The sequence below is a fragment of the Sphaerodactylus townsendi genome, linkage group LG08 (assembly GCF_021028975.2).
Source record: "Sphaerodactylus townsendi isolate TG3544 linkage group LG08, MPM_Stown_v2.3, whole genome shotgun sequence".
Taxonomy (NCBI): Eukaryota; Metazoa; Chordata; class Lepidosauria; order Squamata; family Sphaerodactylidae; genus Sphaerodactylus; species Sphaerodactylus townsendi.
The window spans coordinates 63628353-63648237 of NC_059432.1; the positions used below are offsets into that span (position 1 = coordinate 63628353).

The 19885-nt window shown below is 42.2% G+C and overlaps 1 protein-coding gene across 5 annotated transcripts in view; it reads left to right on the forward strand.

Moving 5' to 3' along the window:
- Positions 1–19885, forward strand: part of BTRC (beta-transducin repeat containing E3 ubiquitin protein ligase) — a 153740-nt gene that overhangs the window by 107356 nt on the left and 26499 nt on the right. For all 5 annotated transcript variants that reach the window (XM_048505358.1, XM_048505361.1, XM_048505360.1 and 2 more), the window contains one exon: positions 14259–14490. In XM_048505358.1, the coding sequence (XP_048361315.1) occupies positions 14259–14490 (232 nt within the window). The remainder of the gene's footprint in view (positions 1–14258; positions 14491–19885) is intronic.

The following is a 19885-nucleotide window of genomic DNA, read 5'->3' on the forward strand; positions in this document are numbered from 1 at the left end:
CCAGAAGAGTTGGAGGTATTCAGGCAGCTCTGTCATAGAACATACCATTTATAGAAAATAACTTGGAATTATTGGTATTGTTTCTCTAAATGGCCAACTCCAGTCTCCCAACTAACTAAAGAGTTTGGGAATAATTTTTACATTGCACATCAGCATACATTTTAGAGAGAAAGTACAGAAGAAACCCATGTGGTGATGATTTTGCAATCAAAGGTGAGACATGAAAGAGATCTGAGGAGGATACAATGATTAGAAAAGAAGAGGCAAGGTCACACACCATGATTTGCAAGCATTAATATTCGGGAGTTGGTAAAAGCATGTGTTGCAGAAAGAGGCAAGAAAAAGTCCCATACCATGAGTAGACTGAAATAGAGTTCCTCGGCACTGGGAGCAACATTGGAAAACTAGCAGAAATGCTGTGAAAGGAAAGAATAGTGAGACCAGTCTAGGTAATAAGGTAGTGTGAGTTGAAATTTTTGAATAGGAAAGTTGTGACAGATAAGAACTAGAAAACCAATATTAAATGAAATTGTAACCTAAAATGACTCTCCCACCAGGGGCATCATTTCTTCTTTTGAACAGGACTTTTCATTTGGAAAACGTCCAGAAGTATCAATCCCTTTTCAGCTGAAAGATTTAAGAAGAGTGACACCACCCTGCGACTGGAGATCTGTTTTGCACAGCGCAGCAATAGTGGAACTCAGCTGGGCAACAGGCCACTTTCTGAAGAACCATCTTACCGCTAAGGGGTGCAAGCCACAGTAGCCCACGTCTGGGAGTCCTGACCCATGGCTTGCTCCACCCCAAACCTCTTAAGGAGATCCTGGTTCATATTTCTCCATGTAAATACAACACAGGGGAGAGTTGAGGATTAAAGAAGGGAAACAAAACTGATAGTGTGACTTTTGGTCTTCCTCATACATGAAGGTCACATCCTCTTTTAATTAACCCCAAAATCATAACATTATCCACAAGACAACCCACCGCTATCCAGTGGTGCTGCTGTCTTCTGAAGATATCAAAAAACGCCTTCTGCCTGGCTGGGATCCACAGTTACGGCGCAAGATCTCCTTGTATTTGGCCACTGCTTTTCAATTGCCTGAATACTGCTACCACAAAAATGGGAGTTATCCTGGAGAGTAGAGTTTATATTTAGAGAGAGAGAGTCACATTCATATGAGACATTCTTCCTGGAAGGGGTGGGTGACTGAAATTTCTGGGGACAGATTTGACCATATGAAGTAGAGTCAGTGTTTCAAAGAGGCATTTAGCTCCACTGGTCATCATTCGGACAAGATAATTCTGTTTCAAATGATCCTTTATGGATCAACTTGAATTTAAAGTTGATAAAATCTTCCCAATTCTTTTTTCTACCAAACATCACAGAGATTTTATTTCAGTGGTTTCACCAGCATTTAAAATCCAGATGGGAGACCTATATCAAAGGGAAGTTATACAGTAAGAGTCACCAGATTCCAGACAATTAAACTTTATTAGTCTGTCTGAAACATAAAGTAGTGCCTCTTAAAAGAATAGTTTTTCATCTCCTCTCCCTGTTGCTGTTTATTGTTTAGCAGTGTGGGAGAGGCACTGCTCTTTTGTGAAATGAATACAAGTATGCATTTTCCTTAGGCACTGGACAAGCTCTGCTATATTTGGCCTTCTTGCTGGTGTATTTAAAAAATAAACACTGGTCTCTAGATATGATATTTCGAAGTCCCTAAAAAAATGTTTTGTCCCACACCTCCGAGGTGAATAACAGGGAGACCACATGCAGCTTATTAGAACCATAAGAATGCAGCCATTTCACAAAGAATTAATGTTTCTAATCCACATACTCGCAGATGTAATTCTTAATATGTTATAGCAAAAATGCTAAAGACTCTTAACTAGGTCAAGATTACTTCAGATTCCTTGTTCATGTCACAATTTCTCCACCTGCCATACACACACGTACTGCAAGCAGCTTACGACTGAAAGTTGCATACCGTGAGCAAATTAAAAACCAGAGAAGCAATGAGAGACCCCAATTCAGTGATCAGCAGAAACCAAAATTGAGCTTTAGCAGGGCATTTCCACCACCATCTCTCACAAAAAGCCTGGCAAAATCTTGGAGCAACTGATGTAAGTGTGTAGGTAGGCATGTGTTAAAAAGGTGGTCCTTGGGAGGTGCAGTCCCCTGGTCACCAACTGTTTAGAGCAGTGGTGTGGTGTGATTCTCTCACATGTGGGTCATGAGTCTCCAACTCCTGAGCTGAGAGAAGAGGCTCCAAGCCCCTTTCCATACAGAGGAGGGAAAAGGAGGGGAAGAAGGAGAGGTCACAGCTCCCACATTCTTCCTGCCTCATTCATACTGAGGGCTTCATTTCCTCCCAGCAACAAACTGTGCAGGTATTGATGGTTGTAGACTTGCACCCATTGCCTCTTCCATTTAGCTGGTAAGGTAAGAGCAGGTTCATAAAAAGAAGAGTAAGTAGAGAAGTATATCCAAATAGCTTAGGGATTAAACTAGAATTCAGAATTAGTTCCAGAAACAAATTGGGGGCCTTCAGTGAAGTTGAATTAAAATTGGAGTAAGATTATCAAAGTGACTTATCGCCATCAACAGTCAGGCAGCCACATTCTGGACTAGCTGCAGTTTCCAGTCACACACAAAGCGCATTACAGTAGCCAGTCTAGAAATCATTAGGACATATGTATAGTTTGAAGGCAAAGAAACAAACGGTGCACCATTTCCCTCTGCACCATTTGTTTCCTTGACTTCAATTTGCCTTGATTCGGCCCTCTTCTTCATACATGTAGTTCAGCAGAACCGTATTGAGGAATAAAAGATGCTGGATTCCAATACCTACAGTTTCATTAGAGCTGCTATACCTTGTGATGCTAAGACCCTGTGCCATGTCCCAGTCTGTTTACTTAAGTGGAATTCCAAGAATGTGTTCAGAAAAAAAATGAAAAAAAATAATGTTAGCTGAGAAATTTATCTTATTAATATTTGTGGGAATTTTTCAGTTCTCCGCAAACGTGGTGGCTGTCTGGCTTTTTAAAAATGAATGCAAGCATTCTTGTGATTCCTTGTTCTAGGCCAGTGCTGGCAGCGCCAACTTTGTACCCGTGCAAACTGTTTTGTACCATACTGTCTTACTGTTTCAAGAAGCCAGAGTTGCTGTTAGTTTCAGTGTAATTCTGCCAGCCTTTTCACTGAGATGTATCAAACCTCCTGCTGCATTATTGCAAGCCACATGTGTGGCGCAGAAGAGCAGAGTCTTTCGGAACTGGAGATGGGGTTAATTTCAGCCGGAGTATATTTTGTTTTTCCTCTCTGAAATAAATAGCAATGAAGTATTTGGTTTCTTTCATGGTTGTTCACTTTGACTTTCTCAGATGATTTATTTCTCGGTTTCCCAGGGTTTTTTTAGATGTTTCAGTGAGCTCACAGTGTGGAAAGGGTGATTCAGCACTGGGTGAGCAGGTTCTTGGATTCATTAGCTAACCTCCTGGAATGAATTTGAACAAGCTGGGCTGAAAGAGGGAGGTAAACAAATTGGTAGCTTCCAAACTGAGTTTCTGAAAATAAAAGTAAATGGACTGAGTTGTTCAAAGATCTAGTGCTGTTTCTTTTGAGTTTGTCAAGTCAAATGTTAGCAAAATAAGGTCAATTCATTCATTTAGCAAGAAAAAGATAAATGGGACTATAATTTCTGCCTGAACCTTATGGAGCTGACTCTTTTACCACCAGCTATTATATCTCAACTAGAGTGCTAGTGGCTGTCAAACGCTGTCTCCATCAGAAGTAAAACTTTTCAAGCTTCTTTTTATATGCCTCAAACACAAAGATTATATTAGTTTTTTTAAAAAAAGTTTTAAAAATCACCCATGATGACATGGGCTAAATCATTAAAAATGGAAGTGTTCAGTGTCCCTTGGGTTTCAGCACGTATTTATTTGGTGCATTTTTATCTCACCTTCCTCCAAGGAATGCCAGGTAGAGTATGGGGTTCTCCCTCCCATTCTATCCTCGCAGCAATCCTGCAAGGTAAGTTAGGATGAGAGAGAATGATTGGTTCAAGGGTCATCTAGTAAATCTCATGACAAACAGGGGCTTTGGCCTAGGTCGTTCCATCTCAGCCCACTGACTATACAGTGGAACCTCGGTTTTCATTGGTAATCCATCTGAAAATAATCGATGAAAACCGAAACCGATGAAAACCAAGGCAAACTTTTCCATAGGAATCAATGTAAATCCAATTAATCTGTTCTGGGCACTCCAAAAAACATACCAAAAACACATTTTTTGGTGAATAAACATAGTGTTTAATGCTGAAAACAGTCACAAACAATAACACTAGGACCAGCTTCAGAGCCAGTGGACCAATGTCGCACCAGAAAACTGTCCAAAGAGGTCTGTTCTGACGCCTCTTTAAGATTTGTCTGAAATTGGGCAAGACATTGTCATTAAACAAGTTACAGACACGGCCTGCAACAGCTTTGTCCGGGTGATTGTTCTCCACAAACCCCTGCACCTTCCTGCAAATCGATGAAAACCGAGGCAAATCGATGAAAACCGAGACAAATTTTTTCACTGAAAAAATGATGAAAACCGAAACAGATGAAAACCGAAGGCAATGAAAACCAAGATCCCACTGTACCATACTGGCTTTGTAAAGTCATACAAAAATGTAATTTTTGGTCCCTAGCACAAAAAGACTAGGCTAAGAATATGTTGAGATTTCCGATTCTGATGATATTACAAGAGGGAGACCAAGGAATTTTAAAATATAAAAGAACCAGTAATGTCTCTTCATTTTGCTCTAAAAAAGCCATTTTACTTAATTTTATTGCAATAATTTTATATGCCTCCGCACCCTTTTCCTTGTGGGCTCAGGGAGGCTACTGACATTTCATAAAACATTAAAATCCATATATAGATAACATTTATGTAAGTCCTACGCATACTAAAATTTGCTCAACTAGATGACCAAGTTCATTAAAAGCATTTCTATTTCCCTGGAGGAAGAAAGGGTGGTAAAAGATAGAAGATGGGGCGGGGGGCGGGGGTCAAGATGGAAGCCACTGTAGCTGCCTCAACCATATGCCTGGTGGAATAGCTCTGTCTTACAGGCTCTGCAAAATTTCATCAGTTCATGCAGGGTCCAGGTCTCTCTAGAGCAGTCCACCAGGTTAAAGCCAGGGCTGCAAAAGCCATTACGACTGGTGCAAGCCAGATGTCTTTCGGGCCAGGGGCCACCAGCAGATTTTCACTTGCTGAGTGCAGCAATCTTCGAGGGACATACCAAAAGAGACAGTCCAATAGGGACGCTGGCCCCAGACCATTTAGGTCTGTGAAGGTGAATACTAAGACTTTGAACCTGATCCAGTGCTCCATTTGGAGCCACTGCATCTGGTAGAGCATCAGCCAATGCAGCTGGCAGAGCATCAGAGCATCATGTGCCCTCCAAGAGGCCACCGTAAGGAGCCTCGCTTCTGCATTCTGCACCAGTTGGGGTTTTTGGAGCGGGTCCAAGGGTAGCCTTGCATAGAGCAAGTTGCAGTAGTCTAGTCTAGAGTTGACCATTGCATGGAGCACTGTGGCTATCTCAGCCTGGGACAGGTAGGATGCCAATTGTCTCACCTGGTGCAAATGGTAAAATACCAGGGAAGCCATGCATGTGACCAGAACCTCTATTGACCAGGAGGCATTAACGAGCACACCTAAACTCTTGATGGTCAGGGCAGCCGTCAGCTGAACACTGTCAAGAGTTGGCAGTCAACACCCTCCACCCGCACCTTGCCGGCCCAGCCACAGGACCTCTGTCTGAGCTGGATTTGATTTCAGCCAGCCCTCTTCCGACCATTCCAACTTTTCTACTGTTTATGTTCTTGAAGATCACAATCTATTCTCATAGTCGGAACTTTTTAAAAATCAGATACGTTCATATTTCTTTTTAAAAGTCTGATTGAAAACGGTAGTTGACTATGGTAGAAACATATTGAAGAAGAGCCCTGCTGAACCAGTGGTCCATTTACTCCAGATTTCTGTTCCATGCAGCAGCCAACCAGTTGCCCTGGAGAGCCAACAAATAGGTCAGGAGCACAGACCCTCCCCTAATGTTGCCTCCCAGCACTTGGGCATGAAAGGTTTATTTGAATAGTTGCAACTGATGGCCTTATATGCTTCATGAATTTCTGTTTGTTTGTTTGTCCCCCAGAGGACTCAGGGTGGTGAACAACCATGGTTTAAAATACAACTTTAAAACACAGTATAAAACTAATATAATCTAATTAAAAAACCAGGAACTATATAATATCAAATGGCATCATCCCTCCCCCTCCCTACCCTTGCGCCCACAGGAGGCCAGATGGAACAGTAGCAGTGTTCTTACCAAGGCTGGCCAAACACCTGGCGGAACAGGTCCGTCTTACAGGCCTTGCGGAAACTCTGCAGGTCCCACAGGGCCCTAACCTCCCTTGGGAGCCTGTTCTACCAGATGGGGTAAAAGCCCTGGCCTTTGTGGAGGCCAGCCTGATTGCTTTAGTGCCAGGGATTACCAATAGGTCCTGCTCGATGTTCCCGCAAGAAGCCTGGCTGCTGCATTCTGTATGAGTTTCAATTTCCAGATCATATACACTGTTGAGGTGGGTACCACCGTGTGTTTCTGCTGACTGAAGGTTTTCTATCTGTCTTGTATGATTTTCTCGCCTTTCCTTTCATTCTGCAGTCCAAAATATAGTTCCTAGGAGACAGGAACCCCCTGGAGCATCCTTTTGGAGAGCTTTTTGGCTGCAGTGGATGCGATGAGACAAGGAAGTAGTTCTCCACCAATGGAAATCCTTTCAACAGTGGAAATGCTCAGAGGGTTCTAACCCAATCCAAATTTGAGTGAGCCAAAGAAGTTTGTGCAAGTGGACTTTCTCTGTCTTCCCCTGTTCCAGCTGCCACGTGCATGACTCAAAAAATCCTCAGGGTCCTTCATAAACAAAACACACCATGACATGAGAGGTTGTGGTGAGAAGGGGTCAGGCTAAACTGCCTTCCTTCTTTTTGTGCCAGCAGATCAAAGCCTCAGAATTGAGCAGCATTGCCAAAATCACACATGCACACATGCACAGAATCCTGGATGGGAAATATGTGGGAAACTATTTTCCAAATAAAGTGTTTCCCCATTCCTCCCCTCCCCCCAATTCATTGTGAGCTCCCAGATTGTTCCCTCTTCTTGGTCAAGTGCGTGTCACAAAGACAGCACAACAGTTCCAACTACAGACAAGGCTGGTGCATATGTGGAGAACTTGCTATCATGTAGAAAAGATTAGCTTAATTTTTTTTTAAGGCAAAGGAAAAGGGGCCAACAAGAATGGACTAAGCAAGGTCATTGCCCTCAAAAGGTTGAGGAAAGCAATCAGGGGGAGGGGAAACAGAACTGGCTTGCTCAAGCCCTTAAGAACTGCCATGTCCGAGATATTCTCTTTTGTACCACCACCCTCCCCAGTACTGCATTAGCCTTCCCTCTCTCTTTTCTTTCCTTCCTGCCTTTGCTTTGGTCGGGTCCCTAGTGTTTTTTATTTTCTCAGCAAAGTTTGAACAGTACACAGAAAGTTAACTGCCTGGAGTCTTTTAAATATAAGTAACATACACCCAGTAATAAGCTGGTGGTAGAAGGTTTTTTTTGTTCGTTTTTTTGTTTCGGTTTTGTGGGGGTTTTTGCTTCCTGCAAAGAAACATAAACACAGCTCTCATTTCTGGCAGGTTTTTACTGTCAGAGTTTCTCCTATTATATTTATCTTACAATTTGCCAGGGGGTGAAGTTATTAAGTTTTAGCAGCAGCCATCGATCAAGTTCACAAGTTAACACGATAAAGGCTCTGTGCCGCTCCGATCCGGGAAAATGATGATCCTCACTCGGTAATTAACTAAATGAGAAAGTTAAATCTTACTTGAGAGCTGGGAGAGATGCAAGAGAGGTGTTTGTCAGTTTCTCAGTGGAAATTAGAAGCAGTTTTTTTGCAATTCCCTAAGCTGCTGCTCTGTCATATTTTACATAAGCGCTGGGAAAACGTCTTGTAATTAGTGCTGTCATGGAGGATTTTTTTTTGCTGAAGGATGTTGGAATAATTCATTAGATTATCAAGAAAGGCTTGTGTCCTGAAATGATTAGCACAGTGAAATTTAAACCATTAACGATAACAAGTTTAGAGCTTGCTGCAGTGCAGAGGCACCCGGGGTATGTCTATGCCTATTTCAATCATTTCTTGTAATTAAACATTATGTCCTCTTTCTCCGATCCCCCCCCCCCCACTCCCTGCACATTGGCCCATCCAAAAACCCTGTTAAGGTGGCTCTATCCAGATCAGCATGTTTACCACCAAGGACTGGAAGTTGTTCTAGATGAGAAATGCAGGAGGGTTTGAGACAGTTTTCTATCCTGATTTTGTAATTATTATTTAGAGTACCAAAGCCTTAATTTGAGCTGAAGGCTAGCTTTGGGTGTTGCTCACTTTCTTCTGGGGGTCTTAGAGATATGTACAGTTTGCTATTTAGCACTGGTAGTGTATAAGAGCATTGTGAGATGGTGGCATTCCTGAACACTTGGCCCCCCTTCTGCCACACTCCCTTATACGCATAGCCTTGTAAATGTGGCAGTGTGTAAAAGACTGCAATAGGTGTGTGCGAGGGTGATCGTGACTTTATCTTATACATGAAGTTACAGAGTGTGTTGAAAAGTATGGAGTCAGTGATAAGTACATCAAGTGGTGCAGAAGGAGAGCAAATGTCAAATCCCTGTTTCCCTCCCCCATGCAAATCTGGAGGGTGTGCTGCTTCTTTGGAAGGCACATACAGGTGCACGACAGTCCTTGAGATAACTAGCAAAAGTGTTCCTTGATGGTAAAAGTCTGCATTACAAAGTTAATAATGCTCTCTTAACTCCTAAAGCACAAAATCATGCGGCACATGGGACCAGAGTAAATACTGGGGAGGAATAAGCTCCATTTGTTCAGAATACTCAGATACATCTTGTTAAACATTTTGTATATTATATTTTACTATAAATTGTGCTTGCCCCTGAGTAGTCTCCACCAGTGGCCAAAAGTATAACGCGGCCTGATTAATGGAAAATGTTACAAGGGAACTGTACCTAGCGATATAAAGTGGGGCAGATGGCTCTTGGGAGCTACACTGTTTGCAGCTACAGTACAGATCATGATGGTCAAGTTTAATGACATACCTGGTACTCTGCATAAACTTTGGCAAATGTGTATAATATATGTTAAAAACTCATTTTTAATTGTTGGGGTCAACTTGGTAGAGAAGTATGGCACAGAGCTCCTCTTCTCCCAAAAGCCCCCCTTTCCTTTAATTTAACTGAAAATATGCCACATTGGGATACAATATAGATTCTTGCAGAGTGGTGTGTGTCTGCGTGTGTTTCTGTGTTTTATTCTGGAATTAGATTTCCAAGTACATTTACCTGTTTCATTGTTACTATAGGGGCCAGCTGCCATTTTCCCCATTAATGTTTTGGTTAGCTACTGTTTACCTCTTGTCCACATTATCTGTTGTGCAATTTATCTCATGGTATACAGTGTGGGTTCATTTAAACGTGTTGCCTGCGGATAATTTGCATTACAGCTATTCCCATTATGCCTCCTACACATCCTGTAGATATAACAGGGACGCGTTTGGCCTTAACCCTTCCTATCAACGGCTGATATACAGCTAATGGCCACTATCAAACAAGCCTGTTAGCTATGCGGATGGGCTTGTGAACCCCCAATATAGTGTTAAAATATGTCACAGTGCCCATACTGCATTGCAAATGACTGGATTTTAAAATGACTTTAATACCAGTGGTAACTTCAGTGAAAGAGACAAGGCATCAAAAGAACATAAGAAGCAGCTTGATACTTTGTCATACTTTTGATCTGTGTACCTAAGTACTTTCTGTGAAGACTTGCAGTAACTATAGTCTTATTGGGAAAGACCACTGTCTGCCCTCCTGTGACCAGAGATCCTTTGAACAGGAGATGCCAGAATCTGAATCTATGATATTCTGTAAGCAGAAAATGTCCAAACAGAATTAAGTCATAACCCAAGGTCAAGCCAGATGTTTCTGTTGACCTTGGCCAGTTTGCCATGGGTTGTGATAGGGCCGTGGTGGTGAACCTTTGGCACTCCAGTTGTTATGGACTACAATTCCCATCAGCCCCTGCCAATTGGCCATGCTGGCAGGGGTTGATGGGAATTGTAGTCCATAACATCTGGATTGCCAAAGGTTCACCACCACTGTGATAGGGGGACTGAACAATGAGAAAGTTAATTATCACTTTGGTAATACTTTGAGTGTAGGGTTGGAGTTTTGTGGCATGAAACATGTGCTGCTCTTAAGCACTGGCAAACTTGAGATCCGTTAATCCTTTTTACCTTAGTCTCTACTTTATTGTGCCTATAATACGGTTTCTGTGTTAACTACTATACCTAAAGGATCTTGCAATAGACAGCTCAGCAGAAACATCTTGTGTCCTTCTTGAGATCAATAGTGTGCCCTTGTGTTGTGTACTATTCAATTTATTTTCAGAAGGCCCCACTGAGAGACCTCAGCAACACAGAGAGCTGCACTGTAAGTTGAATTCTAATAAAATGAACAGGAAACAGAACCAAAAAAAGTACGGGGCAGGATGGTGTTCATGGTCTCAACAGGGTCCTGTCTTGCTTAAAAATGGAATCAGGAGTAGGTAAGCAAGTCAAGGTTCTTTTAAAAATACTGTTAGTGTGAGATACCTCTTCGCTGCCTGTGGATTATGATGATGGCTGTGGAGGCATATTGATCCATCATCATTTCAACAGTGGTCCAAATTTTCAAGCTAACAGTTTTTAATAACTATGCACTAGTACATCATGTGTCTAACTGCACTTGACAGCTTCAGGTTTTAATCATGGGTTTGCCTCACCCATGTGTTTAGGGGAGTGAAATTTGCTTCTGATGCAGAACTTCAACATGATGTCTAGTTTGACCCTTGGAAACAAGTTGGTTGAGTTTTCAGTTGTTTTTCAGACATTCAATCCATTCTGTCACTGTTATAAGCTTCCTCCTTCGTCCCTGTGCAGGAGGGAACCAAACAACGTTTGTATTTACTCTGATTGTTCCACCAAAATTCTACAGAGATGTAAAAATATTTTAGTGCTTTAGACGTGGCAGTGGGGTGAGAAGACTGTGCTTCATGGCGTAGTGGTTAAGAGCAGGTGCATTCTAATCTGGAGGAACCGGGTTTGATTCCCTGCTCTGCCACTTGAGCTGTGGAGGCTTATCTGGGGAAATCAGATTAGCCTGTGCACTCCACCACACGCCAGCTGGGTGACCTTGGACTAGTCACAGTTTATCTGAGCTCTCTCAGCCCCACCTACCTCACAGGGTGTTTGTTGTTTGCGGGGTAGGAAGGGAAAGGAGATTGTCAGCCCCTTTGAGTCTCCTTTCAGGAGAGAAAGGGGGGATATAAATCCAACTCTTCTTCTTCTTCATGTGGAAATTAAGGGACAGGCAGTGAGGGTTAAATTTTTTGTTTGTTTATTTTGTCTTTGCAGTCGTAAAATGTGATTCCTAGAGATTACTTAGCCCCTTTCATAAACAGAAGCAGGGAGAGTTGAAATGACTGGCCAAAGCTATGAAAAGTACATCATGCAACCAAATGGGGCATTTCCAGTTCCAGACATATTTTCTAATTGTGCTTCAGTCCTCTTTTCTTCACATTTTGTTAAATTTTTCATTCATTCCCTCCATCTCAGCACCAAGCAGTAGGGTATGCTCAATTCAATTGGGTCTCATCTGAGGTCATGCAAGGAAAGCGAACATCAAAGGAAGAACAAAATAAGTGCTGAAACAGTAGAGTGGGGCTTTGTTAACAAGATTTAAATTTGTTATCCCTATCTGCACATATAAGAGATTGCATAGTTTTCCAGTGGTAGACTCATGCTGACAATTAGGGTTGTTTACCCGGTGTGGAATCACACATCAGAATTAACAACCATACTGTTATTTATATGGGTACGTATCCAGGGATGGGAAAAGAGGTGAGCCAGGGCCACCTAATAATACTAGGGATTGTATGTTCTTGTTTTCAGTTTTGAAATCTTGTTCCATTACTAAATTGAATGATGTGTGAAGCAAATAAGAAGTTTAAAATCCTGGCCCTTGCTTTTGAAAGAAGACATTAAGCATAAGAGATCTAGAGATCCTTGTTCACTTGATAGTAACACTGTTCCTGCTGCAGGTTACTGATTTCTCTTGCTTATGTTCACACTTTAAAGGCATATGGTTCTGAGAAAAGAGTAAGCAAAAAGGCAGACACTGGTGGTTTTAAAAACATGCTGGATGAAGACAGCCTGCTGTAAGATTGGCTGTGCAGCAAATGAAATGGGAAATGAAATGAGGTCAGGCTTATAAAATACACCATTTATCAACTATCTAAATCTTAATCCAGCGTTTCATTGGTTTTTGTGTTCTGCAAACAACTGAACTGCTGTGAACACAACCACTGAATCCCTCCAGGCCAGTGTTCAATAGAGTCCAACCTTCATGGTTTAATGCCAGACCATCACTAGCAACGTTAGTGCATAGAGAAACCAAGCATTTCTGTGCTAAGGAACTATATTTTATCATTTCCATAAAGACTGTTGAGGCTTCAACACATAGAAAACCCAATTTTGTTTACGATGCTTCTCAAATGCTGAAAGACTACTTAACAACCTGGGTATGTTTTACATAGTGTAGCATCTGATTGTGTCAGGATCTGATTCCTGGCAGTATGTGACTAAAACGTTTCCAGGTACAATGGAAAATGTCAAGCCCTCATAACTGAGTAATAAAGAAAAGCAAGTAGTTCCTCCCCAGTAAAGATACAGCTTTTGAGGTTCCCAATTACGTAGGGTACAGGTGTTCACTCATAAAGGTCTATCTGTGAATCTCTGTTCTCAAAACCATCCAAAAATCTGCAGCTGCATCAATGTAGAATTGATCCCAGCAACTGTACATCAAATTGCGTGATGCTGTGAGTTGCCTCATTTCACAGACGTACAGGGTTGGGACAGTAGTTTCCTTCTTTTTGTATCATCAAACATTACAATATTTTAGCAAGTCACTTATTTTGTGGGATATTGTTAAGTGTTTGCCAGAACGTTGAAGCATTTCCTTGTGTCATTGTAAGGAAGTGTTGGGTTTTTCCATTTTCTTTTATGCTTTTGGTAGACAAGTTTGCGCTCTCTAAATATATTTCAGTGTACTCTTTTGTTGAGGGAAAAGTTCTCCACTGAAAATGGGAAATGGCCTTCAGTTGTGCCCATGGAGACCTCAATTTGCTGGGAATGCAATATGTCATACAGTCAGTGAGATGTGTGTAGCTAAATCAGACTAAATTTCTGCAAAAACTTTTGGTCCAGTCTTTTTTCTTGACAGTAGTTCAGAGGCGGGCATTGCTTTTTGTCAAGGATTGCCTTATCCTAGCCTTCACCTTGGAAGAGGACTTCTCAGAACAAGCTCCCCATGCACCCCCCTCCCCCCTCTGGCCTGGGTGGGTGGAACCAGGCCAGAAATGCTTGGTGAGAATTCCACCATGAGACTTTCAAGTGTAAACTTTCAGTTTCAGGGGAATTCACAGCAATCCGCTTTGTGCTTTGGCTCGGCCCTGATCCAGTCATCTTCTCCATAAGAATTCCAAGTATGATTTTCCTTTCATGTATCTGTCTGAAGAAGTGAACTGTGCCCCCCCCCCCCCAAAGCTCATATTGTATTGACTCACTCTGTGTAACCTGTTTTAAGTCCCAGTGGAAAAGGCAGATTATAAATAACATACATATTGAAATAAATGTTGTTAATCTTTAAGGTGCCACTGAACTTAATGCTGGGATAAAATTTACCTTTCATTTATAGTGTTTGTGTTCTGAATGATACTGATCAGCACTGAGAAGAAATTTGTCCCTTTTTAAAGATGGTATGCAAAGTATATTGTGTATTAATATGAGTGGCAGCCCATTGTGGCTGCAAAGCAAACCGTTAGAAGCAAAGTGTGAAAGGCAGCTGTGTGTGGAAGCGGTTGGTGATTGGGATTCAGGAACCTGGGAGCAGTTTATTTTGTATAATGTTAGTTAAGACTCAAACAGATTCACTCTCTTCATCACCTGGGTGAACATTTTCAAAGTACATCTTAAATTACCTTCCAAGGATATCAGATTCTCTGCTCCAAAAACCTTTTTCCCGCCTTTCTTTCAATAGACAAAACTTGCCAATGGCACGTCAAGCATGATAGTGCCCAAGCAAAGGAAGCTATCCGCAAGCTATGAAAAGGAGAAGGAGCTGTGTATCAAGTATTTTGAACAATGGTCAGAGTCTGACCAAGTGGAATTTGTGGAACATCTCATCTCCCAGATGTGTCACTATCAGCACGGCCACATCAACTCATACCTCAAACCTATGCTCCAGAGGGACTTCATCACAGCACTGCCAGGTACTTCAGTGGGGCCTCAGAGGGAGGAGTGCTCGTTCTGGCATTGTCTCCCAGGTTTTTGTGTTTCGATGGCAAAGTCAGACCCAGCTATATTGCAGAAGGCTGCGGGGTGTTTTTATGACTGATGAATTATAATTGCCCACTTTCAAAGGATTACCAGAATTGTTAAATCATAGACAGTTATTTGTACTTAGACATGATCTTGTTGGTTTTTATTCCTGTATATAATTGATTCTGTCTATATATCTAATTCTCACATGTGCCCTCTGCCTGCAGATACTTAAATCTGCAGATAGGGAGCACACTTCCTCCCAACATGTTTTTTATGCAGACACAGGGAAACCTCTGGGTCTGTGGAAATAAATGAACAAGAAAAGAAAGACTGGGGGGGGGGGCGCCCTAAATTCCCCAGATTCTTAAATGGTATTGTCTGTATATGCACAGACATTGCACTTACTGGTGAGGTGAGGAGGATGCCAGTCGCTATTTCGGGTCAGTTGTGCTGATGGAGAATGCTGACAACGACTTCAGGCCCATGCACATGGAGGGGGAAGAGGGAAAGGGAAGGAAGTCACTGTAGACTCAGCAGCAGAGGCTGAGAGCCTCACTGAGCCCCAGATTGGTGGCAGTAGTGATGGGGTGGGGGGAAGGAAGCTGCAGCAGACCTGTGCATGCCAGAAGAGGATTCCAGCACCTGCTCTGTGCCTGTCTGATGTGGTAGGTTGGGGAATCAGCCCAAAGTTGCTCAAGTGGGGACCTGCAAAACTCACAGGGGAAAATCCCGTCTCCACCCCCGCCCCCATCACTGCTCCAAGCCTCCTCCCCCCTAGGCTCACTTACTCACCAACTCACCCAGAATAGGAGGGGGAAGCCTGAAAAACTCACTGATGGGATCCCATCCCCTTCCTGCTTTGACCCTGACTGCAGTGTGGTGGATGAACCCAGAGTTGAAGGTAGGGGTGGGGAAAGTTCCAAGGGTGGGGCTAGATGAGGAGACGAGGCTGGGGGTTGAGGAACATGCCAAGGGTGCAGTTAGATGGGAAGATCAACAAGAGATCAGGGTGGGAAGAATATCAAGTATGAGAGTGGGTGAGATGCAGAGGCGTTGCTATAAGGGAGGCCGGGAGGTGCGCCGTGCACTGGGCGCATGCCAGTGGAGGTGGAAAATCGCCCCCTTTCCCTGCCTCGCCAGGCTTGGCTCTGCTCCACCAGCCTAGCCCATTTTCATCCGGCAGAAAAAGGTAAAGGGGGGGGGGGGCAAGGGTGCAGTGCCCGGGTGCCATTTTACCCCAGGCACCATTTTATCCCCCTTTGTCCCTGAAGAGTTGTACCCTTTCCACAAGTTTCTTGTGGGTCCACACTTGTTATATTTATAGTTTGTTTTCTAAATTTGATGTGACCTGTATTGCAAGATGCATCAGCATTGATACAAAAAAAAAAGATCAGAATTGTCCTTGAAATTCTTTCTGTCCCAATGTTGGTCTTGTGGGAAGGTTCTTCGTCAGGAAGCGTGATTTGTCCAACTGAAAAGGAAAAATTCCAAGGGTTTACTTGTGAAAACTGTTGCAATTTTGTGTTGAATAAAGGTACAGTGATACACTGTGGGTTTCATAAGTAATCCTTTAAAAAAAAAACAACCCAAATATATAAACTGTTTGTTGAATGACAGTACTTTTTGTTGGATGATAGCCTGTTTGTGAGCGCATGTAAGGAACTAACTCTTTCTGATTAGAGTTTAACTTCCCATTTTAAATGGGATTCCGTTATTTCCACCCAACTGTTCACAATCCAGTTTCACCCAAAAAAAACCTAATCCCATTTTTTTAATTCAGTAGTTTGCAAAAGGACAGACATGAAAAGTTTCAGGAAATCCTTGGTCGCAAGGAGCTGTTAGCTTGCCATCTGTCTCAACAGCCTGAATTCTAGCGCTTTGTCCTCTGTGTCTGTTTGACTGCTCTTTAGAAGTTGTTAAAGAATTCATTGTTTGGGAATATTGTGACCTCACAAATTTATATTCTATGGGAGTTTTTCTTCAGTGACCTTGTGATTAGAATCAGTTGCTTTTCAGTTAACTTGCATACACATTTCAGTTACAGAACCGTGTCATGGCGTTTAATAAGATTTAGAATGGGATCGTAAAGTCCCCATTCCTATATTGCCAGTACATATTTCTTCAATACACAGAGCTGACTTTTCCTTGCCCTAATTATGGATGCACAGTGCCAGATAACCATGGCTCTATTTTATAACGAAGGGTGCCGACAAATTGATTGGTACTGATAGTTTGTTGGGTTCTCCTCTTCTTTCCTGCCACTTTTCCCCTTTAATGTATTGTCAAAGGCTTTCATGTCAGGATTCAACTGGTTGTGGTGGGTTTTCTGGGCTGTGTGGCCAAGGTCTGGTAGATCTTGTTCCTAACGTTTTGCCTGCATCTGTGGCTAGCATCTTCAGAGGTGTATCACTTGACACAATGTGAAACAGACTTTTCTCTGTGATACCCTCTGAAGATGCCAGCCACAGATGCAGGTGAAACGTTAGGAACAAGATCTATCAGACCTCGGCCACACAGCCCAGAAAACCCACCACAACCAGTTTTCCCTTTAACTTCAGCACAATGAAAGATCAGATTTCACAACACTTAATACCCTTTATATTTTCAAAAACCTCTTCCTTTCTGAGAGTCATCCTGTGTTTACCTTTGTTCTCATCTCATCTTTCTTCCTTCAGCTTTTGAAGTGCAACTTGCTTACTAATTACCGTATATACTCGTGTATAAGTCGAGTTTTTCAGCACATTTTTTGTGCTGAAAAAGCCCTCCTCGGCTTATACACGAGTCAGCTGTATTTTAAAAAATATTTTAGGGTTTTTACTTTGTCGGCCGCCAGGAGGCGCGGTTTTCAGGCTAGTGGCACCAATATTTCAGGATATCATCAGGTGACAATCCTGATGATACCACCCAAGTTTGGTAAAGATTGGTTCAAGGGGTCCAAAGTTATGGACCCCGAAAGAGGGTGCCCCATCCCCCATTGTTTCCAATGGGAGCTAATAGTAGATGGGGCTACATTTTGAGGGTCTATAACTTTAGACCCCTTGAACCAAACTTCACTAAACCTGGGTGGTATCATCAAGATAATCTGTTGCTGGTACCAGCCAGGTTTGGTGATGTTTTGTTTAGGGGGTCCAAAGTTATGGATCCCAAAAGGGGGTGCCCCCATCCCCCATTGTTTCCAATGGGAGCTAATAGTAGATGGGGCTATATTTTGAGGGTCCATAACTTTGGACCCCCTGAACCAAACTTCACCAAACCTGGCTGGTATCATCAGGAGGGGCTCCTAAAGATACTCTGAAATGTTGGTACTGCTAACATAAACATTCCTCCCCTGACCAAAAATCCAGTTTTGAAGGATTTTAACTCTTGTGTTTTAGTTTGGTTGCTGGTTGAGCTAAGGTTTTTGTACTTTTAAAGTTATTGTTGAGACCATATTGTTTTTGTTGACTCCCTTTTCCACTTACAGAGCTAGTTTACTGTTTTTCTTTGAAATAAATATTCAAAAACATTTAACCTACTGATGCCTCAATTAATGTAATTTTATTGGTATCTATTTTTATTTTTGAAATTTACCAGTAGCTGCTGCATTTCTCACCCTTGACTTATATGTGAGTCAATAAGTTTTCCCAGTTTTTTGTGGTAAAATTAGGTGCCTCGACTTATATGCGGGTCGACTTATACACAAGTATATACAGGTATTTCAATTTTTAGGCTTCTCACCATTTTCTTACATTTCAAGAACTGCTGTACAGACATTCTTTAAAATCAGAGCGGGAAAATAAAAGTCACATTTTTTAAAAGGTTATTCATAATACATTTTTCCAGTGACCATGGAAGAAATGAACAGCCATGCTGTGTACGCCACTTTCATGTATGAGAAGCTCATTATGGGGTTCTTTGCTTGTCTACCATCAGTGGCAGAGATCGGGTACATGAAGTCCTGCATTAGTCCTCATAAGAATCATCTGACAGACTTCAATGTGCGTCTCTCTGCTTAAGTGTAGGCATGTGACCTCAGTCAGCCCAAAATGCATTTGCTGCTTCCTATACGCTGCTTCTGCCACTGACAAATGGTTCTTAGTCTTTGGGTCAGCTGTAACAAGAGCAAGAAAAAGAGCACTTCATCTCTGCGGATGTTCGGTAGATTTTTCCTCGGAACCAAGAAAAGTTGCCTGTAATGCTAATGTGGCATGCTTGCCCCTTTCCCAAGTGAAATTGGGCAAGGATGAATTTGATCAAACAGCTAAAGTAGCCTTGCAACTAGATTGGACAATCATTTGCCCACTTAGAATACCCAAGGCCAGGTTTATACATGCAAGAGAATGAAGTGAGAACGAGGTAGCAGAGCTCCCATGCTGTAGAACGCACCACTTCAGAATACAAGTTGTGGGTCCCAGTTTTGAATGTTTCTTTGCATAAAACTCTCCCTACAAACCAGCACAACAAGCAAAGAAGAGCAGAAATTTTTTCTTCTGCCGCACTGAATTTTAATTTGAAAGGAGCTTTTATCTTAAGGAATCATTCCAAATTATGACCCACTCACCTCATTTTCCTGCTCATGTGTAGTAGACATGTTAGCTCATGTCTACTAGACACCACAACAACCTCTGAATTATCCACTGTTCCCACTGATGATCTCCCTATTGTTTGCAGCAGCATCTCTTTAGTTTGAAACTAATCTGTTTACTATATTTGTGTCCCAGTCTTTTTCCTAAGGAACTTAAGGTGATCCACATGGTATCCCTTTCCTTTATTTTAGCCTCAAAACAAGCCAAGGTAGGTTAGACTGTAAGTGAACAACTGGCCCAGGGTTGCTTCATGGCTCAGTGGAGATTTCATCCTGGGTCTCCTTAGACACAGTTTGACGCTCACTGCTATATTACACTTCAAACCTGTCCTCTTCTCTAAATCTTGCAAAGGTATATTGCTGGCTTCCTGTGCCCAGTGTGCATTCCAGATTACTAAGGGTCATTTATGAATCATGTGTACTATAATATGACAGAGTGTATGTGAGTGTAGTTAACTTCAAGTCTTGGGAATCCAGTGCTTCCCATGTCATAAAGATCTCCACTTGGATGATCTCTTCTCACCTTGTTATAAGTAGAATCAGGTCTATGACTGGGATATTGAGACTTCCTCCATTATATCCTGTCTTCTTGCTCTCACTTAGGCAACTTCCGCCTCTAAATTAGACATTTTATATTTGAATCTCTCTCCCCTATGTTAGGTTCAGGGCAGAGTTACATTCATGGCTGCAGAAATGCCTCCCTACAATGCCAACACAGTAGCTACATTAATACAAATGCTTCCAAGATTCTCTGCAACCATCTGATGCAATTTTTAAAA